The sequence below is a fragment of the Equus quagga genome, chromosome 5, assembly GCF_021613505.1.
Source record: "Equus quagga isolate Etosha38 chromosome 5, UCLA_HA_Equagga_1.0, whole genome shotgun sequence".
NCBI classification, from domain to species: Eukaryota; Metazoa; Chordata; class Mammalia; order Perissodactyla; family Equidae; genus Equus; species Equus quagga.
Window position 1 is genome coordinate 101,047,321 of NC_060271.1, and position 22,355 is coordinate 101,069,675.

General features: G+C 47.1%; 1 protein-coding gene across 2 annotated transcripts in view; it reads right to left on the minus strand.

The window, feature by feature from the left end:
• PRKCE (protein kinase C epsilon) overlaps nt 1-22,355 on the minus strand; it is a 494,927-nt gene that overhangs the window by 178,928 nt on the left and 293,644 nt on the right. For both annotated transcript variants that reach the window (XM_046661900.1, XM_046661902.1), the window contains 4 exons: nt 11,677-11,836; nt 9,546-9,580; nt 8,118-8,203; nt 3,747-3,876 (listed from right to left, as the gene is read on the minus strand). In XM_046661900.1, coding sequence (XP_046517856.1) covers nt 3,747-3,876; nt 8,118-8,203; nt 9,546-9,580; nt 11,677-11,836 — 411 coding nt within the window. The remainder of the gene's footprint in view (nt 1-3,746; nt 3,877-8,117; nt 8,204-9,545; nt 9,581-11,676; nt 11,837-22,355) is intronic.

Here is a 22,355-nt window from a genome sequence, read left to right on the forward strand (position 1 = left end):
ACCCTAGCTCTTGAGAAACCTGTTTCAGTGAAAATACCTGAACCTATTCCCAGGAGTGGGTCGGGCAACAAAACCGAAGCCACAGACCAGCAGCCCCCACCAGGACCAGGGAACAGGGGTTCCAGCCTGGGAGGCCACCCCAGCATGATCCAGCAAAGGTGAAACCCTGACGGAGTCTTCCCAAATAGGAGAAGGTCTGAAGGCTCCCAATTAGAGCCAGGTGCAGGAGCCAGACTACCTGGGGTTAAGTCTAGCTCCATGGGGACTTGTTCTGGGACCCCATAGCAGATCACTAAGTCTTGATTTCTTTTTCTAAATAATCATGGGAGCAGAACCAGGCTTAGACCCGGGCAAGAGGGGTCCCTGCCCTGGTCCATGCTGGTCTCTTCCAGCCATGACCCTTTCCACAGGGTAAGGGGTCTTCAGGGGCAAAAAGACCTAAGGTTGAGAAAGAATCAAAAGTAAACAGGGGATTTGGGGACACTGAAACCATTCTGTATGCTGCCGTAAGGGTGGATACATGTCATTATACATTTGTCAAAATGCATAGAATGTCCAACACCAAGAGTGAACCCTAATGTAAACTATGGACATTGGGTGATGATGACGCGTCAATGTTGGTTCACCAGTTGTGACAAATGTACCCCTCTGGTGGGGGATGTTGATGGTGGAGGAGGCTTTATGTATGTGGGGGCAGGCGGTACATGGAAAAATCTCTGTTCCCTCTGCTGTGAACATAAAACTGCTCTACAAAATTAAGTTTATTAATTAAAAGAATGAGAGACAGAGAGAAGGAGCAGGAGCAGGAAAGGACCAAGGGGAAAACAGCCAGGCCACGATCAGAGAGGAACAGGAGAGGGAAGATGTGGGAACTTCTGCTGGGGGCCCTAAATTCCGAACAGGCTTCACCTTCCTGTCTCTGTGTGGCCTGGCTCCCTCACGTTCCCCTCGGATTCTGTGAATGGGTATCCTTGCTCTATGCATCCTCATTCTCCTCATCCTTCACTTGAGCAAGCGTGAGAGTATTTCCTGCCAAAACATTGCTGAATACACCGTCCTGGGCCTGCCTTCTCCCAGGGTCATCCAGGGACCCACAGCCCCAGCAGCGACGTCTGGGTGTCTGGGCTGCTTTCTTAAAATATAAATATTTATGAGATGATGGTATCTTCACTTGGATTCCCTAGACAGATCAATAATTAATATATTTACTAAAAACCAGACATGGCCTCATCCGAGTCCCATCCAAGGCAGGCTCTATGCTTCCCAGCAACCCCACTTAACTTTCCAAAAATGCATCACTCCTCTGCAGAAACATTTGAGATTCCTGCTCCATTATTTTCTGCCTCTTCCTTTGTTTTAATGTCACTTAATGTCAAAAAGCATTTCGGCAGAACCTGCTGCTTTCATGGTCACGTGCTAGAATACTAGAAAGGGAGATTTAAATGTCTGGGGAGCTCACACAGGACACCAGATGTGTCAACAGTCAGCACTTCCTCCTGTCCCAGGTCAGGTCATCCCCAGTTCCAACAACAGCTATTTCCAACCTTCAGCGTCCTCCTCATGCCTTCCACAACCCCACTCCTCACCTCAACTTCAAAAAGGATCTCCTGTTTCAGAAAATAAGGGAAGTCTTGTTGCAATGCTCTCAACAGATTCAGAACTTATAGGATCATTTTGGCCCCTCACCTCCTCCCGAGTTCCTTTCCCTGACATAGCAAAGGTATCTGCAGCCAGGCCTTGTCTTGAGGCTTCCCCTCCATCTGGGAGGAGGGGCATTCATCTTTCTCCCCAAGGCCCTCCCCTCCTCTGCTCCCGCTGTATGAATGGTCCCCTCTCCTTCCTGGCTCATTAATCTCTCTTTTTCCATTGTCTTTCTCCTGATTGTATAAAACATTCTGAAAATACTTCACCCTCCATTCTCACTTCAGCCTCTGCCTTTGGACTACGATCCCCACCATCCCACCAAGACAGCTCCTGCTGAGGTCACTAGTGGCTCCTCATTGCTAAATCCAACCCCATGTTCCACTTCTTACCTTAAAGAACCTCTTGGAAGAATTTGGCAACACTCATCACTTCCTTTTAAATTTTGTGTTATACTCTGTACTCTTTGGCTTCCATGATGCCATTCCTTGATATTTTTCCTTCTACCTCAGAGGTTTTTCCCTCCCACGGTCTTTATAGGCTCATTCTTGGATGCTGGTAACCCTCCTCACCTGAACTCCAAGGCGTTACCTCCTCTCTTCACATTCAAGGTACTTCTCTTGGGGATGACATCAACTTTACAGCTTTAACTAGTACTTAGACATTGACAAATCCCAAGTCTAAACGCTCAGTCTAGACCTCTCCCCTGAGTTTTAATGGGAATGTGCAACAGTTGGACAGCTCCATGTAAATTTCCCACAGGCACCTCAGCGTTAACATGTTCCCACCTCAACTCTACCACCTTGTCTCCAACCTTGTAGCCCCTGTTGTGGTCCCTAGCTCAGTGAATGCTATCACTATCCTCCCAGTTAGATCTGGTCACTACATCTAATAAACTACCCCTCAACATCTCTTAAGTTAGTCTCTTCCTCTTTATTTCCACTACAGCCATTAACTTATTTCCAATCCTCATGGTTTCTCATTGGGATCCTTCCAATGATCAATTTGTTCATGGCTTCAGTTTTCCTTCTTATATTTTACCTCTTTTTCTAATTTTTCCACAACAGGAATTTATTAATCATACATTCAGCACAAATAATAAAACATTGTTTTGTTTTGTTTTTTTGCTGAGGAATATTGGCCCTGAGCTAACGTCTGTGCCAATCTTCCTCTATTTTGTATGTGGGTTGCTGCCACAGCACAGCTGTTGATGAGCAGTGTGGGTCCCTGCCCGTGAACTAAACTCAGGCCACTGAAGCAGAGCATACCAAACTTAACCACTAGGCCACGGGGCCAGCCCCTAAAACACTGTTTTTAAATAATGTCCATGCAGCATTCCTGGCCAACAGCTCACGGTTATCCAAATCTGTGAGCAGGCTGGACCAGCTTATGAAACTGGACACTCTATTCAGGCCCACAGAGTGTGTTCCCATATTCCCATATTATGTGCTGTTACCTGTGTCACTTAGCATGCCCATTTGAGCAGAAGATAATTCTCAGACAGGACAGCAGGAAACAGAGGAAGGAATCCAAGATTCATGAGTCAAGGTTCAAACCCTACTTCTGTTACCGAGCTGTGTGACACATACACATATCTGAGCGTCAGTCTCCTTACAGAGGACATGGAGATAATACCATCTATGTCACAGGCCTATGAAGGATCAATAAGATGTCTTATGTGATAGCATTCTAGCATGGCTCTTCCAAGAGTAAGCTCGGAACCACGGATGGTGACAGAAAAATATCTATTACTACTTCACAGCCTAATTCCAAAAATATTTCTTCCCTTCTGCTCCAATGTATCTTTTCCTTAAATTACTTCTATTTTTGTATAGACTTATCTTGTCTCCCCCACTTGTTAGAAAAGGTGGAATCATGCCTTCCTCCTCAGCATTCTCTCTACAGAGGTCCTTGGACAGTCTATGTGCAGAGATCGCTTAACAAATGTGCACAGTAACTCATGAGGGCTTAACAAGGGTCTGTGCTCAGTCCTCCCACCAAACCCAATACTTCTGAGGCTACGAAAACAGACAAAGATTCTTTAAAAGGAAGAGACGAGGAGCATACGGGTGCGGGGGATGAGGGCAGGGCACGGAGCATCTTACCTTTGCACTGCAAACCCTGCCGCAAGAGGCCCCAGAGCAAGGACCCACAGTGGTCGCAGAAGGTGGGGACCTTGTAGTTGTGGATACCGAACTTGTGGGGCATGTTGACACTGAACCGCTGGGAGCCGACCTGCAGGGACGGCAAAACACAGGGTCACCGCCAAGCTCCTTCGCACGCAGGAGTGCTTATCATTGGAACTCCTACAGAACTTCCTTCCCAGAAGGCATGGTCCTTGTAGGCAGCTGGCCCTAGCTTGGATCTGAAAGCTTCCCTGAGAAAGAGGGTGGGCCTGCCCCTGGGCCTTTGTGCCTGATGCCCTTGATCCATTCTCTGCTGCTCTGTTTGACTTTGCGAGGCCAGGCATCTAGCCCCCGCAGTCCCCTTCAGGACTTCAGGCCTCTAACTCTGACAGCACACAGCACTCAATGTGCACCTCACACTTCGACCATTTTGACCATTAATGAGATGCCACCATGTGCCTTCAATGCTGCTTTGTGCATGGAAGCCTCGCCGGGGCAGTCTTCTGGCAGCTCGATGGTGGACGCAGGATTCTGTAAAGACCTGAGAACCCAGCACAGCCGTGGAAACTGTAGGTTATCAGGTAGGACAAACAACAATTGTGATGCAGAGCGCTAATCCAGTGTGGTGATCACTGAGGGCACTGAGGTCTCGGTGCTGACCACAGGCCAGGCACCACTATCTCAGTTCAGCCTCATCACCACCCTATGGGGCAGGCACCAGCATTAGCCTGAGTTTGCAGATGAGGCAATTAAGGCACAGTGAGATTAAGAAACGTGCCTAGAAGAAGATGGGCGGCAGCGCCAGGATTCAAGGCCCACGAGTCTGAATTGAGAGCCCAGGCTTTTAAAGCACTATGCTGCCACTGACTGATTATTTAAAAGGGATAAAGAGGAGGTGGCAAGATGGATGAGGAGGGGACAGGGAAAAGAAGTCCAGGCATCTGATCTATAGGCCCGGGTCTGCCACGAACTACCTGTAAGGTCTCAGGCAAGTTTCCTGACTTCCTGGGGCCTCTAATCCCTCATGAGGCAAATGAGGATGGCATCCCCTATGCCACCTCATGTCATAGGATTGTGGGGTCAATGAGACACAAGGGGCGAAAGAGGCAGGAAACATTAGGTGTGCCACAGAAGCAAGGGGTCATCAGGGGTCTTCTTCATCCCTCCACAGAGCTACTCTCCACCATGTCTCTACTGGAGCAGCCGCACAAACCAGGTCCCTCTCAGAACAGGCAGGGGACCATCACCTGGGACCCTACAGCCTGGGGAGAAAGTTGCTCTTGCTGCTGTGGGAATCAAGGAGTGGAAAACATGCAGCAAAGAAGCTGTGCTTGGCTCACTGCTGACCGATGAGTGAAAGGTCATAGGAGACAAAGCAGGGGGAATGAGAACTGGACACGGACATGGATGTGGATGCGGACTTGAACACAAACACGGAGGCATGCCTGCGCACACACCCACGCGCTGAGGGTCAGTCAACTTCATAACAAGTTCCCTATCACCCAGCAACAAGGAATGGCCGATCCTTCCACTGGACCAGAATTTTACTGATCCCTGCTTGAGATGCATGGGCTATCAGTTAGGGTCTTGCCCTTGTACAAGATTCCCAGATTTACTGAAAACAATTGTGCCCACCCCTCCTGGGATTCACCGCTTAAGTGTGCCTATTTGTGAGTACAGTCATGTCAACTCTACATCCACCTGTTCACCCCGAAGGGCATAGGAGATCACTGTGCTCACTTTATTCCCACAAATGCTGAAGATATGGAGGATCTGTCCTGAGAATGGAGTCGTGGTCTCGCAGGAGCTGCCTCATAGGGACATGGATGACAGAGAAGGGTGAAGAGGTGGCGAAGTGTCCCAGGTGACTAGGAGTTTCAGTCTGTGGCGGGGAGAGCTGTGTGACCCTCAGTCGTGACCACTAAGGACTCCAGGATATCACAGAACAGTGGGAGGAGGATGAAGGAGCACACACGAGCATGCCACAGAATCAGACAGACTGCGAAACAAACACGAAGGCCACCTGCACGGAGGTGCACACATGCACACACACTCCAACTGCGGAAGGCTCACAAACAGAGGGGTGATGAGACCAACAGGGAGGACACCGGAGGAAGAAAAGGGCAGAAAGACAGAACTGGAAGATTAAAAATGAAGAGGGAGCAAAGAAAAGAAGTAAGGTGACACAAAGAGAGAGCATTCCTTGGGTACCACACCTGAAAGTGTGGGGAGGGGTCTGAGTGGTAAGTGCTAAGGCACAGAGACACAAGACAGGGTGAGTGCCTCCACCAAGAGCTCTCAGTGCAAAAGTCCCAAGGAGCCCATCGGCAGAGCACCTTTTAATAGAAAGACGTTAGACGTCTGGTGTTTAGAGCTACATGTGTTTGGCGTGTGTGTGTATGTATGATGCGTGTGTGTACATGCATCATGCTGCAGGTGGTTACACAAAGGAGTGATCTCAAAGGTTGGTCTCCAGCAGTGCTGCACCCAGCAGAGGGCACGTCCATCACCCTCATGGGCCAGGGATACGCCAGTGCTAAAGGAGACTGGCCTCAGTGAGCACCAGGATGGGTAATCAATTCCACCAGACTAAGAAACCTGAAGCCCCCTTCCTCAGTCCCCGGCAATTTATCTCCCTTGGGATGCATGCCAAGTTTGGGAACATATCTCATTGGTAACTTCTTTTCACTGCTCAATATGCCAGGAAAGACAGTCAGGAGAACGAGAGATTAAGCGGGGTCTGGGCATTTCAAATCTCAAACCCCTAATCTGCATGGCCTGGACTCACATGGACTCCCTCCAAGGAGATGTGAAAGAGCTTTAGAAACCTGCAGAGGTTCACAGTCGATGAGACCCAGGAGATCCTTGAGAGCAGGAATCGTGTATTCCTCTTTGCTTCCTGGCATACAGGAAGTGCTTAACACATGCTCAATGGAATGTCCATAGGAGGAAACAAAGACAGAGAGCAAGCAAGCCATCTCTTTCTTTCCTTTACTTGTAGTAATGAGGCAACAACATACTTTGGGTTAAGATCCCAGACCAGGTATCAGGTGCCCCAGATGATGGTGACTTGCGATTTCAACCATGACAGTAGATCCCCTGCAAATAACTGTTGCTTTGGGCTCTCTGCCCTTCAGGGACCCGGAATGTTCACTCTAAGCCTTGTCCCTTCCTGCTTTCCAGAGATGGGGTGGAAGCAAAGGGAAAGAAAAGTGGGAAATGCTCTGCATGTCAAGATGTCATTTGGTTGAATTATTTTTAAGAAATAGGTAGAAAGTCTCCATAAGTCACTCCTTTTAGAAGCCAGATTATAAATCCATTTGATTATAAACCCAGCTGATTATAAACCCACCTAGGGCCTCTCTCTCTAACCCCTAATTCTAATGGCCTATGATTACACAATATTTATTAATTTCACCAAGAGTTAAAAGCATGCCTTTGAAATCAACTGTTGAAAACACAGATAACACCTACACTTACAGTCACACAGTCATCTCCCCCCAAAAAGTTTCATCTCTTGGTGGTACCACTCTTCTCCCAATCGCTTGGTTAGGAGAAACCTGGCTTCATCATCGAATTTCCTGCTTCCTTATCCCTAGCAACTTCCCTAACAGTCAATCTGACACAAGTTTCTAAGATTGAGAGACAACGTGGTGCGGTGGGCTCAGACTCTGGAACAGACTGCCTGGGTTTGAACGTGGCTCTTCCACACACTAGCTGTGTGATTGGGGCAAGTTAAATTGACTACTCTATGCTTCTACTCTCTCTGTTGTAAAATGAACATGGTAACAACATTGATCTCATTAAGGTTGTTAGCGGATTCAATAATATATGATAAGGTGCTTAAACTGGGGCATGGTAAGTTCCCAATGAATGCCAGCTATTACTATTATTGTGGTTATTTCAGCCTCCTAAGTGTTTCTTGGATTTGCTAATTCCACTCCATTCTCCCATCACCTCACAAAGACAAGGTTCCTGCTTGTGTGTTGTGTCTCTCTCACTGTTTACAAGCTGCGTGGAGCCATTGACACATCAGTTAGCCACTTCGCTGTTCCGATGAGATAATGACATAAAAGAACTCACATTTTCCTCATGGGCTTTAGCTTGGGGATCACACAGCTCTTGGCATAATATCCACACACATAAAACTGACTTTGAGCCGCGCTCATTCTGTAGATTGTGCCTCATGCTGGAAGGCCACGGACAACTCCCTGAATTTTTGATCGACACAACAAAGAAGGCAACAAGATCTCAGAGAGACAAGGGTTTTCTTGGGGTCCACAGAGGAGGCAGTGGAGGGTGGGGATGGCAGTGAAGAAAGCCCAGTATTTCAATGTTATAAATATTTACCTCGTCGGGAGTTTCCTGTTTCTTTAATCCAGCACACTTCGTAATGATGAGCTCATGGCATCGCTTGTGGACCACGCAAGTGCAAACTGCAAAGAGCAAAAAACGGAAAGGCTGAGCAGCAAACGGGGGAAGAAAGGTTCCATCCCAAAATTTAATCAGGTCTCGGCGGAGGGAAGAGGGGAGCCATGCCCCTTCTGTCACTGAGTCTTAATGTCATATCCTACCTGAAGCCCTTTATGCAGTCCCTTCAAAGCACTCTGCCATCAGAGCCATTAGGGTTTCCTAAATGCTCTGGAGAAGAGTGGACCATTTATATTCAAAGGGCGTCAGCAGTTCTCTAGTTCCAGGAATACCGATCAATGTTCTTGCTTCTATATGCCAACGTCAGGGAATAATTTCCCTTCCGTGAAGCACTGTCTACTAACAGCGTCGCAGCTGTCTTGTGCTCCACTCAGCATCACGCCGGGGTGGGCTGGTGTGATAGAGAGGCCCACAGTGGGCAAATGGATGCTCTGTGGCACAGAAGTTCTTAAGCTTTTTGATCTGGTTGTGCCCTTCTGCGCCAAACTATGAAATTTCTGTTTAACTTAATATCTCCATAAGAGGTGGCCTGTAGCTCTGTCTTCAGTGTCACGAGATAGTGTGGGCAGTGGGTAGCTGAAGAGGTAAGTAACTATTTGCTTACATGCTACTCCAAGGATACAGCAATATCCAATACAGCCGATCCAAGTCCCTCATGGGCGAGACCTAAGTTAACCAGTGGCTGTGCGAGGAGATGGAACGGTCTCCCAGCTCCAACCACAGAGAAACCTTGACACAACCACGTCACATATCCACCCTCCAATTCTGGACAACTCAAGCTTGCATTTGTAGTCAATTAACTGGAAAAACAAACAAACCAATCTTCAACACCTTCAAGTGAGTGTTAAATGTTTGCAAGCTAATGATTCCACAGCAGAGACAAAAATAGAATCAGCAAGGACTATTCAGTGATTCTGAATAAAACGAGCAGGTGAGGTAGCTCCGTCAGGGAGCGAGAGGGTAAGGGAGCTGACAGAACACACAGAACCCAGCGCAGGACACAGCAGACCTTCAAAGGGCCTCTAACTGAAGCATCCTGTTTCCCAGGAAAGATGAAAGTGCTACCTGCTCCAGCCGGCATGCCAAAGGCTGAGACCCCGGGGACACCTGGACACAGGTGGCTCCCACAAGGTACTCCCATTCATCTGCTCCCACATAGGTATGTGGGAGTTATGGCCAGACATGAACCAAGAAAAGCAGGGCCCGCCTCTCAGAGAGGGAGCATAAGCATGCAAACTGTGTGGAGCCTCTAAATGTCGTCAAACCCAACACACATCTCCTATAAGCTTTAGGGATCTACATCCACCCGTGGGCCCCCAAGGAGTTAGTTCATACAATATGTCTTACCTTGACATTGGTATCCCTGCTTTCCTATGACACCCCTGAAAAGAAGAACACAACCCTTTAAGAAAATAAATTTTAGTAGGTCAAAAGCATACAAAGCCACCCAATTCTGGCCACCCCCCACAATGCACCAAGTAGGCTGGAGACCCCCTAGCAGGGTGATTTCACCCCCACTCACAGGATGCCTTAGAATGACCTGTTCAGAAGAACACAGAGGGCAGCCCCAGCGCTTGGAATGGGTACAGGGTTTGGTGAGTCTCAGGCCTGGTTTCCTATACAAACAGCCATTCCAGTGGGGCCAGTAGTGTTCTGCAAAGCCACAAGGGCCGCCTGCTCTCAGCAGGCCTCAGCTAGGCCAACGTGCCCTTCTTTGTGGATAATCCTGGAGGAGGCAGGCATGCTCCCCGGGTGGTCCAGAAACAGTCAAGGGTTATGGGTCAGTCTGTGGCCAGGACTGGGAGTTCAGTCCACCATCTGGGTGAAGGCCAATGTCAGAGGATCCTTCTCTGGCCAGAGTAGGGTCTCCTGGGGTAGGTTTAGGGTCGGCATGGATGCAGAACAATCCAGCCCACTAGGCTGTGCCCTGAGTCAGTGCACCAATGGACAACTGCTCAGGGAGCTCCGAGCTCCGCGGGAGGAGCCAGAAGTCACTGGGCTACACCTCAAGAAACCTAGAGCTCAGTGGTATTCGCCATGACCTTAGACGAGACCGGAACCTGTAAGCCAGAGCTTTCAGAGTCTATTCCCCCCAAACACGCAATTCATGACGGAAACACAGAGCATGAAGGTCAGGGTTGAGTCAGGCCTGAGAATGAGACGTGCCTGGGGGGGAGTGGGGCGTTACTTCTGCTCCAGTCAGGGTGACTTTGCTCTGAGCTGTGTCACCTCAGATGTCTATGTCAACCTCAGTCACTAGCTCTGGAACACCATGAGGATAAGACAAGCCGTTCCTGGAAAGCTTGGGGATCCAGGGAGTCCTCAGAGCACAATTCACCCATCCCCCAGCTGGGTTCACGCTGCAGTTTGGCCTTACTCTCTCTCCCCCACCAGATCCACATGTGCTGGCAAACTCCACGTCAGCTTCAAAGAGCTCAGAGAGGTTGCTGGAAAGGCTGGTGGGAGGTCAGCAAAAGCATGAGCTTCTAGTCATGCTCACCAGGGGTCAACTCAGGCCTTGGACACTTTCTAGCCAGAGGACCGCAGACTAGTCTCGTTTTTGTTGCTGAGCCTCAGTACTGTCGTTACTGGAATGGGGTTCATAATTCAGAGCCCATAGGACACTGGGCAGATTTAATTCGATATTTCCAGTGCCTAAGAGAGAACCTGGCACATGGTAGGAATTCATTAAAAGTCCTCCTGGAATCCCCAAGCCCAGGGCTTCCTATCTTCTTCACTTCCCCAAAAGGCCTACTACTTGCTTATCTCTGCCTATCAAAATCCTAGTCATCATGAAAGGAGAAATGCCACCTACTCCGGGAAGCCTTCCCTGAGCACTCCAGCCAACACTGCTCTCTCACTCCTCTGAAATCCCAGCATCCTCGCAGCACCAGTGTTAGAACAGTTACTAAAAACTGTTTGAATTATAAACATTGGCAACCGAGTATTTTTTTAACTTTATCATGGAAAAATTCCAATGTACACAAGAGTAGAGAGATGAATATAATGGACCCTTATGTCCGCATCACCAGCGCCAACAATGATCAATAGACGGCCAGTCTTGTTGCATCTCTACCTCTAGCCCCTCTTTCCTCCTTCCAGCTTATGTTTTTACTAAATCCCAGACATCACATCATTTTATTTGTAAATAATTCATTTTCTCTCTCTAAAAGATAGGGATTCTTTTTTTAAAAAAACACAATCACAATACCATTATTGGTTATACAATCTTAACCCCTTAAACATGATATATGATATGATCTCAAATATAAAGTCACTAGGAACCATTTCTTCTTTCCATTTACCCTCCTAGCACCACTCACTCACTCAGCCTTCCAGAAAAGTCTTCTGCAATCAAATAGGGAAGAAATAAAGCACATCAGCACTTTTGACATAAGGTTTCTAATCCCTCGATGCATCCCCAACTTCTCGCCACAGGGAGGGCATCACTAGACGGTCCCAGGAGAGGGGGCCTTACCAGATAAAATCTCTGCAGTGGGAGCAGTAGGTGGGCTGCCGAAGGTAGGTGGCCATGAACTTGTGGCCGTTGACCTGGTGGACCCTGCGCCTGACGGCCCCCTGCCGCTTCCTGGGCCGCATGCGCTCCCTGAACACGCGCTCTTCATTGTCTTTAGGGGCTGGGGAAGGACAAGAGCAGAGGAGAGAACACAGTCTGGGTTAGCGCATCTTGAAAGTGACCGCGGGCGGGAGAGCTATGCCATCCTCCAGTGCCTCGTGGTAGGAGGTGGCATGGGGGGCAGCCTTCACTGGTGGAGAGACTCCGGGCTCTGAGGAGCCTCCCTCAGCTGGAGCAGCGAGCACCATATGAGGTGGCAAGGGCCGGACTGTGCATGTGGCGCTCCATTCCTCCCCACAGCAGCTGCGCTTTGCAAAGGGAGTGGGGTCAAAAGGCTCAAGGTTCTAAACTTAATGCAACTTCTGAGCAGCATGACCTCAGACAGCCAGTATTTTCTCACCCTGAGCCTGTGCGGGCACGGCCCTCTGTAACTGGGGATAATAGTGCCGACCCCGTGGGGCACTGTCAGGAGTCAATGGTGTGACTTCCCTCCACAGCCAGCTGCCCGGCACAGAGAAGCAGCTGCCTAATAAACCTGACTTTTCTTCCTTCTCCCTCTTATCTAAACTAGGACAACCAAGAGCCTTTTCCCAAAGGACAAAAGGACAGGGAAATATAACACTGCAAATGCAGACAGTTTCCAGAAGGCTCAAGACCCACCACCATGGGCTTTAAGACCCCCTTGGAGACAAAAAGTCCTTCCTCATTTCTTCCTTGCCTCCACCTCAAAGACTGCCCTAAGCCTAAGAACACTCTAGAAAGGGACTACTCGATGACAACAAAAACAATAATGATTGTTATGAACTGAATGTTTGTGTTTCCCCAAAATTCATATGTTGAAGCCTTAACCCCCAGTGTGGTGGTATTTGGAGGTGGGGCCTTTGGGAGGTGATTAAGTTTAGATGCGGTCATGAGGGTGGGCCCTCGTGATGGGATTATGAGAGGAAGAGACCTGATTGTGTTCTCCTTCTCTGCCACGTGAGGACACAGCGAGAAGGTGGCCTTCTGAAAGCCAGAAAGAGAGTCCTCACAGAACCCAACCACGCCGGCATCTTCATCTTGGACTTCCAGCTTCTAGAACTGTGAGGAAAAATTCTGCTATTTAAGCTGCCCGATCTACGGTACTTTGTTATGGCAGCCCAAGGAGACCAACACAGGGATGAGAACAGCTAACGTTTATTGGGCTTACCCTGTGGCAGGTGCTATGCTAAATGCGTTACATATAATGACAAAATGAACCTTCACAACAACCCCACCTGAAGGGTACCGCTATTAGCCCCATTTTGCAGGTGTGCAAACTGAGGGATAGAGAGTTTTAACACAGCTATTAAATGGTGGAGCCCGGATTCTAACCCAGAGAGTGGGGAAGAAGCCAAGGTCCCACTGTCCACACACTGCCCTGAGGGACAGCCCACTCTCCCTATGGCAGGTCCCAGAGCTCTCACTGAGTGACTCTCATTATGGAGGAGTTGAGCTGCCTATGGCTTCCCTGAGGGTAGAGGAGGCAGGCTATAGGTCTCCTGCCAGGCTCCTGGCACTCTCCTGCAGGCCTGGGAAGGTGGCCTGCAGGGCACAGCTTAAAATGCACTGGGAAGGCTCCACGTCCCCAAATCCCGGATGCACCAGCCGGTGCCTGACATCCCACCATAAGTGTCGTTCCTCTGGGGGAAGAAGCTTTGCTCCTCCTGGACTTCTTTGAAGATAAGGGTCCCTGCCCCGGAGGGCACATATGTGAGCCAAACGGCAGTTTAATCCAAGGTCATCTTGTTAGTCCCGAGAGGGTAGGGGTAGAGAGAGAAAGTAAAACCGAAGGAGGAGAAAGACAAGAATGGGAGCAAATGCCCAGCATGTGCTTTTAGAGAGAAGGAGCCTCCAAGCAAACAGGAGGAGCTGTTGATTGAGAGGCAGAGGACGCAGAGCTCGGGGCTCCCAGGCTGCATCCTCAGCCTGGCCCTTGATCACCCAGATGCGGGTCTGCTTGACTGGCGCTTATTGCTTCAAAAAGTCTCTGAGACTGACTGCCTTCTGGGTATAGAAGCTCACCACCTCCTACCCTGCACAATCTAGGACCGAGGCCCGGCTGACCAAATTCTCATGGGGAGATCCCGGTTCTGTTTTAACAGAGAGACGTGTTACACACACACACATGCGTGCAGAAATACGGCCATCATCACTCAATTGTGCAATTATAGGTAATTTTCACATCTGCTTCATACTTTTCACTAAATTTAGAATACTATTTTTATAAGCTGGAAAAAAATGTGGTAATCTAAAAAACAAATCTATTCAGTTGTTCTTTCTTGCTAAAAAGCTGATCCACAAAAATCCAAACCCAAACCCCCAGTCCTGGGCAGCCTGGGCCAGGGGATGGGAATTCTCTTTGTAAAAGGTCTCCTTCAACTCCTTTCACAGAAGGACTCGCCGCGAAGTATATTTGAACAGTAAGCCAGCTTCCTAATGCATTTAAGACGCAACTCGATCTACAAATCTCTCAAATTTCCTAGTCATTTTGATGCTAGAAAATTGTATTTTCAGTTAAAATGGTGGTGAGGCCAATCTAGTTTTCTCAAGGGAGCAATTCTGTAATAGGGGTTCTAGGAGCCCTCCAGGGCCTTATTTCTCAACTTTTTACAGAAATGACCAGCAACACGATCAATGTTCTAAACTGTATTTACATTGATTGAACAGGTAAATATAGAAACCAATTAATTTAACTCCATTTACTTTTAAAGACCTCTTGGTGGGGTACACTGACACTTGGAGAGAAGCTGCTTAAAGTTTATGAGGGTGCAGGGCGGGGAGGGTCTAGGGTGCAGGTTAGACAGCCAAGGAGGACTCCTGAGAAGCTGGGGTCTATCTAGTGAACTTCCCCAGAGGGTCTGTTACTCCCGCGCCGAAGCACATCCACACGCCTTCTAAGTCAGGTTTTCTGTCAAAGAAGTGGAGAAACAGAAGACCACAGGCATGGAAGAACACAGATGAACTTCACGCTCCCTGGGAGGCCCAGGTTCAAGGCTGAGGACAGGCAGGAGAAGGGGGTGGGCCCCCCTACTGTGAAAACACCCCGATGCACATTCCTCTGCACAGGGGAGCCGAGGGTCAGGCCAGGCCGGAGCGTCTTAGTCCCTGTCGCCCACATGCAGAGAAAGAACAGCCCAGATCATGTCAGGAGGGGAGCCACAGGGTGCCCCCAGAGAATCTCCCTTCTGGGGTCACCAGTAGAAAAGGATCCATCAGCTCTTCCCGCTGCTGAGAAGGGTCTCTATTAAAATGCAGCTCGAGTGGTAGGGGTAACACATGGGGTGTGGGTGTGTGTATGAGTGAGTGTGTGGTGTGAATGTGACAGAATATATTTATAAATGTGCATATGTGTTTTATCAATTAACATATTATGTATTAAATTAATATATATTAATATATTATATATTAAATGCATAATTTATAGAATATATACTATATAGTATAGAACAATATATTAACATATTTATATTAGCATAATATAATTAACATAATTATTACCTTATGATTACAATATAATTATATTAATAACCATATATTATGTATAATAGACAATATATGATATACACATATATAGTTTTGCTGAACCATTTGAAAGTTGCAGACATAGTGACCTTTCACCTCTAAATATTTCAGCCTTTATCTCCTAAGAGCAAAGAAATTCTCCTACATAACTACAATATCACAGTCAAGAAATTTAACATTGATTTAACATTATCTAATATAATACTTCATATTCCAATTTCCCTGATTGTCCCCAAAATGTATAGTTGATGTTGTTTTTAAAATTTTAATTTTAAATTAAAACTTAATTCAGCGCTCATGCACTGCATTTGGTTGCCATGTCTCTTTTAGAATCCCTGGTCTAGAACAGTCTTCTTGACTTTTTTCCTCTTTATGACACGCTTATAAAAAGTCCAGATGTTGTCTTACGGAATGTTTCACAATCTGGATTTGTTTGTTTCCTCCTGATTAGTTTCTGATTAAATGGCAAGAATACCACAGAGGTCCGTGTATCAACGCATCCAAATATATCCATCAAGATCCCTAGAGATAACTTTGTAAGTGACATGAACATGAAACCTGTAGGAGAAATAGAAAATATTCACTCTTATTAAGCATTTTTTAAATGCAAAGCAGAGCAGTCTTGACATACCACTGACACCTAACACCTAATAAAGAGACAAATTTGTTTTAAAATGGTATCATCCACTATTGGCAAGGCTGCTATGAAACTGATTTATTCATTCACTGCAAGAGGCAATATAACACAACATAGCATTTTCAGATAGCAATATTATAATACATAGCAAACACCACAAAGAGATTCACATGTTTTGATTTGGCAATTCCTTAGGAATTTAAGTCAGTAATTAAGCAGAAACTAAAGGCTATATACTTATGACTTACAGATGTTCCCCATTGCATATCTATATTGGCCAACAAATAGAAATAACTTGATTGTCTAACATTAGGAGAATTGTCTAATAAATTATATTAAGTATATAGCAATTTTTAAATGGTGAGGAAATGTGATCTAATATTGTGAAAAAATGTACAACCCTGCGTGAAACACATTTGCAGGTTGAAGGTAACATAAAAGAATTATTATATGACTTTTAAAAGCAGCGCTCGCTGCCTAAAGCATTAGGTAGTGGAAGGGTCCCTCAGGCTGTGGGAGTGGGGGCTACTCGGCATGAACAAGGAGGAGAGGGCACCAGATGGCAGGGAGACCGGGCGAGACAGGACAAACTTTATCAGCTCCCCAGCTGCCTGTGGTTATGAACTAAGTTGAGTGACCTGACCTGCTCCCTACACCTCTGAGTGTCTCTGAAGGACGCTCACTGCTGTCACTAGATGCACTCGGCCACATCCAGCTGGTGTGGCTCTTCTTTGCTGCAGCTTCTGAGGCAAAACCAAGGCAAAATCCTGCCCTTTCCAGACCCCTCGCTTTACGGCTGCATCTACCACACAGCAGAAGGGGTGACTCCGAGTCAGGGAGAGGCCAACACAAAGCTCGATAACTTCTGTGAAACTTTCTGCGGAAATGAAGATCTTGGCTGGTTGGATAAAATGACAGGAAGTCACAAAAGCGTAAAGCAAAGCAGAGACGTCCTCGGAAGCAGCTCCGAGATCCTCAGTACCGCCAACCTCCAACAACCTCCTAGGAATGTTTTCTGCTTGATTCGATTAATCTATAAACTGCAGACTCCTAGAAGCTTTTAGACCATGACTGTCTCACAGCCTCGATGCTCACAACAATCTGTGACAGGTTGCAGGCAGGTGGCAGGAGCAGCAAAAAGGAGCCCACCCTTTGCGGTTGTTAACCTGTTGATCTGACCTCACCTGGCCCTTTGCCCTGGGCTGAGACTTCTCAGACTAGATCAGAGGACACTCAGAGACACAGGGAGAGGCAGCCCCTGGCGCCAAACCTTATGCCACCCTTTCCGGCCAGTCTGAACATTGAAGGTATCACTGCTCCACCATCACCTCCCTCATCCCGCCTCATCTCCTCCTGCACAAAGAGGGAGCTGAGCTGACAGGAGTGAACACTGTGCCCTTCATGAGGTCATGGACACCCTTACCCTCAGTGCCCTTGGGATGGCTTTCAGCTTAAGAATATCCAGCAGGGCGTTTCTAATAGGCCCAGACTTATAACTCCTGGACTCCAGCACTTGCTTCAGGGTATGTGTAGCAAGGACAGCCAACCCCAAGGACGAACCTTGCCCAAGACCCTTGACCTGGGAGCTGGGCCAGAGTGACTAACACACATGATCTCTGGGCACCATTGTCATTCCCCACTGCAGGATGATCACCTACCCTTGATGTTCAGGGCACACAGGGGTCTTTCCCACAAGCAAGAATGCTGTGGGGTCTTCTTTATTTTTTCTGACTTTTCTCTTTTGACCTTTCCTTTCTGTCAGAATGGCTGAACTAAGTGTTAGGAAACTGGACAAATTTTGCCTTTACCCCAGATTTGCTTTATGTCCCAGAACAAGTCATTTAATCTCTTTGGGCCTCTGTTTTCTTATCAAGAGGACATAATGCAATGGCTTAGCCTAAACCCCAAGCTGGTGCTTCTTTCTCTCTCTCCCTGGTGCCAACACAACCCCTCCTCACTGAGGGGGAGTGGAACAACCTCATCCCCCACCCTGCACAACCCACGCTGAAACTCCCTTGTTGCCCCCATGCTGTTGGGGTCCAGCTGCCTCCAGATGTTCCACACCCACCACTGAGAGTAAAACCGAGAGTCAGCATTATCTCCCCCACCCCATCCATCAGGGGCTTTAGAGAAGGAGACTCCATCTTCAGACTTGGAAAACTGTCAGGAAGATTGGGCTGGACAAGGAGCGCTGACTCAGCTCTAGGACAAAAGCAGAAAGAAATGTGACTCGCTTGAGAAAAGCCTGGGGGCCTCTTCACAAGGCTGTTGTCGGAACCCAAGCAAAGAATGAACCCAGTCCTCAAGGCAGGTAATTTCACAACACAAAGTAAACAAAGCAACCATCCTGTATTATTGTCTAAATAACTGTCAAACACGGGATATTCAGAAGCCAAGAAATACCTGCTACCATTTATGGGGCCTCTGCCATGTGCTGAGCACTATTCTAAGTATCCTATATATATGAGGTACCATAACATATACATAAGGTACTGTTACATACACATGAGGTACTATCCATATACGTAAAATACTGTTCCATATCCATGAGGATTATTACATATGCATGAGGTACTACTGCATATTCACAAGAATTAATACATATACATGAGATATGTAGGCAACTTACATACATCCTCTAATACCATCAGGTGATATTATTCCTGACTTTCAGACTAAGAAACCAAGGCTCCAGGAAGTTAAATAACTAATTTGTTGAAGGTCATGCAGGTACCAGTAAATGTCAGTTCAGGAATTCCCACCCTGGCCCATCCATCTACACCTCCCAAGGATGGTGGAACAGCCTGGGGATCCCACGTGTAGCCAACTGTGTGTGTACGGAAGTCTCCTTGTGGCTGTTGCCCACCCACCTCTCCACACATCCGCCCCTGCTCTCATCTAGAGACTTAGAAAAGAAAGCTAAAGAGGACTGATTAATTCATGGTACACCCACAGAAGGAACTTAATGCAACAGTTCAAAAAAAGCAGATATGCTAATCCACCAAGAAACAATAAATAGAAAAAGAAAACTAAGAAACATGTTTATAGTGTGTATTTGTATAAAATGAGGAAGAGAAAAGAAATATACTCAAACAACATAAGCAAAAATACACACTGAGAATTTCTGAAGGGTATAAAATAAATCGTTTATCCTAAAAATGCTTATTACGTGGATGCTGGATGCCCAGCACTGTTCTGGACACAGACTCTTGGCCACAAAGGATGTACCATGGCCACTCTCTCAATTGTTGCTCTCAGAAATTCTGAATTTGCTCCCTAATTGACAGGTTTCCACTAGGGAAACAAGGAATCACTGTGATAGTCCAGACAACAGCGGTTCTGATGCGGGTGCTCCTAACAGCAGCCAGATGGAACCTTCCCACTCACTCTCTGAGGAATTCACTTAACTTTCCCTTTCAATAATTCTCTGATTGGACATTATGGGCTTATTGTGAAAAGTACAATATCAATGGAAGGAAAACAAAAACAAAACTAGGTACGAAAACTCAAAGGAGCAGTGTCTTTTAACTGTATTTTCCATGAGGAAAATGATATAATATTTTCAAGTTAAATAAATGCTTCATGACAGTGAGTTTTAACTATTAAGTAAATATTTATGTGATGCCAAAGAATATGGCCTACATGTTGTACTCACACAATACACTGAAGAAAATTTCTGTTCAAAACAGGAAAGAGGAAACAGCAATGAATTCCCTGAGAGAGATTATGCCGTGCTATCTGTATCTTCCCAGAGAGCCACACAACAAGTGGCAGAAGCGTCTGAGAGGGGAGCCTGGAATGGTCTACAGGTTTTATTCTGTGCGTCATCTAATCAGAAGAGCACTGGTGGCATTTCAAGATTAGCATCTTGAACTGAATATAAACTGTCTTTTTCTTCTGAATGGTCTGCTCTGTGTTCACGGCAGAACTTATGCTCTGTCCACTTAGTAAAACAAAACTTAAGTGAGTTTGTGCTTTGTAGGAAAAAAAAAACTGAAAAAATTGGACACAAATAGGGTAGGGGAAGCAGCACTAATGTCAACTGAGGTAAAACATGGTGATGGCCAGATAGTGGGTGATCAGTGAGGGAGAGAGTCTCAGGGAGAAAGGGGAAGGGCAACCCCCCATCCCACCACCTAGCTTCTGACGCAAAGCTCATGGGAGCACCGAGAGCCACTCAAGAACAGGAATTTCACTCAGGCAGGAAGTCTGTTGCCTCCTGCCCTTCTGTACTCATTCATTCATTTCTCCCTCCCTTCTTCCTCCATCCATCCAAAATTACATATTGCAGTTACACTGGAACTTTTACTGCACGCCTCTAGTACCCAGGAAAAGTCACTACTTGCCAGGAGGAAACCACAGAGCAAAAACCCTCCAGGCAGACCTGCTAAAAGCTCAAAGAGCATACCTAGCCAGGGAAATCAGCCAAGTGGGGCATCAGCCAAGGGTGGGGCCAGAGTCCCGGCTGGTGCCAGTGATAGTCCCGTGATTCCTATCACCGGAAACCTAGCTGTTGCTAAATTCTCGGGCACCTGAGCCCTATGGAACTCATGTCCATAAGGTCGGGTTCTGTCCAGTGTTCATCTTGTGAAAACATGCCTGTGGGAGAACAGTGGCAGAAGTCTCGGCAGGGCACTTGTCCGTTCCCAGGTGCTAGCTGGTGGTCGTGGAGAGGGGGGAGTGCCAAGGACCAGGGAAGGTTGACATCCTCTCTTCACATACATAACAAGCCTTTTCATGCCACAGGCACCCCAGCCAAAAGGTTCTGAGGTTATTTATTAAAAACCCCACACCCGTTCAGTGCTGTTGACATCAACACAACATCATCCAGTCAGCAGCAGAGCTCTAGAAGGTTCAAGCAGACTGAGCTAAAAATCATACCTGCTGATGCCCAAGTGGCCCCTAGTTACCTCTCCTGGGCTCCATACAGCCTCTCAAAATTAACTGCCTGCACAATTTCCAAAAATACCACAATAATTTTTTGTTTCCCCCAACTTCTTTGTTAAGGCAGTTTTGAACTCTTGCTATTATTTTAAAGTTAAAATTAAAAAGAAAACCCATGGCCTCAGGGCTGGCCCAGTGGCGCAGCAGTTAAGTGCACATGTTCCGCTTCGGTGGCCTAGGGTTCACCAGTTCGGATCCCGGGCGCAGACATGCATCACTTGGCAAGCCATGCTGTGGTAGGCGTCCCACATAGAAAGTAGAGGAAGATGGGCACGGATGTTAGCTCAGGGCCAGTCTTCCTCAGCAAAAAGAGGAGGATTGGCAGCAGATGATAGCTCACAGCTAATCTTCCTCAAAAACAAACAAACGAAAAGCCCATGGCCTCCCCCAGAAAGATCTGGAGTCCTGGGCAGGGTTCCCAAGAAGCTGACCAGGTGGGCATTTCTTATTAGACTACCTGGGAAAGAAGGAGAGTTGCAGGTAGTCAAAAGATGAAGAGAAGAAAATAAAAGGCAATGAAAGAATGGGTAAGACAAAGGAGATAGAGAAAGAAGATAAAAAGAAGTAAAGATGATTATTAAGTCACAAAGTCCAGGCTGGTAATTGGTGAAATGAACCCCACACCTTCCCAGAAAGCAGATGGATTTGTTCTAAGTAGCACAGTCTACTGTCTCTGGTCCTTTGGTCCATACTGACCAAGAAGTGAGCTCACCTTCCTTCCACCCTCCCTCCTAGTAACCCAGCCCTGGCTGGTTTCCAGGGCAGGGTGTTGAGGGGATGGACCTTTCTTAGGAAGCTTAACATAGGTGAACAGCCCCCAAGTATTTCTAGCCATCAACAGGAATGATGGCTATAGCTCTTGTGGAACTTACATCTTCTCCCTTGACTTGAAAAACCTGCTTCAATTAAACTTTTTCTTACAAATGTTATGTTCCACGGAGACTGTGACCAAAACTCTGCACATGGAGAGAGAGATGAGAAGGTCAAAAGCAATAATGCTTTCAACACCTGAAAGCATCCCATCATCCAGCCCATGCTCCTTCAAGGCTTACAGGTTCTGACTTCAGATACACACACACACACACACACACACACACACAGACACAGCGTGTCCTAACCCTGCCCCCTGGTGTTGATACCCCTCCCCAGCCAGGACATTGCAGTCCAGGAAACCTAATGAATTCCCAGTTGTTGCTTCTTAGGCCCTTGGAAACTCCTATCTCCCCATGAGCCGTGTGCAATAGCGAGATGAGAATGTTGGGGAAAGAACAGTCACTATGTATGGAGAAAAGCGTGTTTCTAATAGCTCTGCACACCAGCAGAGACATCCACTAAATTTTGGGCAGAATATCAACAAACTCCCATACAAACTGCCAAGAGAAAAAGAGGAGGGAAAACCCTTTTTTGTCCCCAGTTGAATGAACCCAAGAAAGTATTCTGAGGCCACAGACGCTTA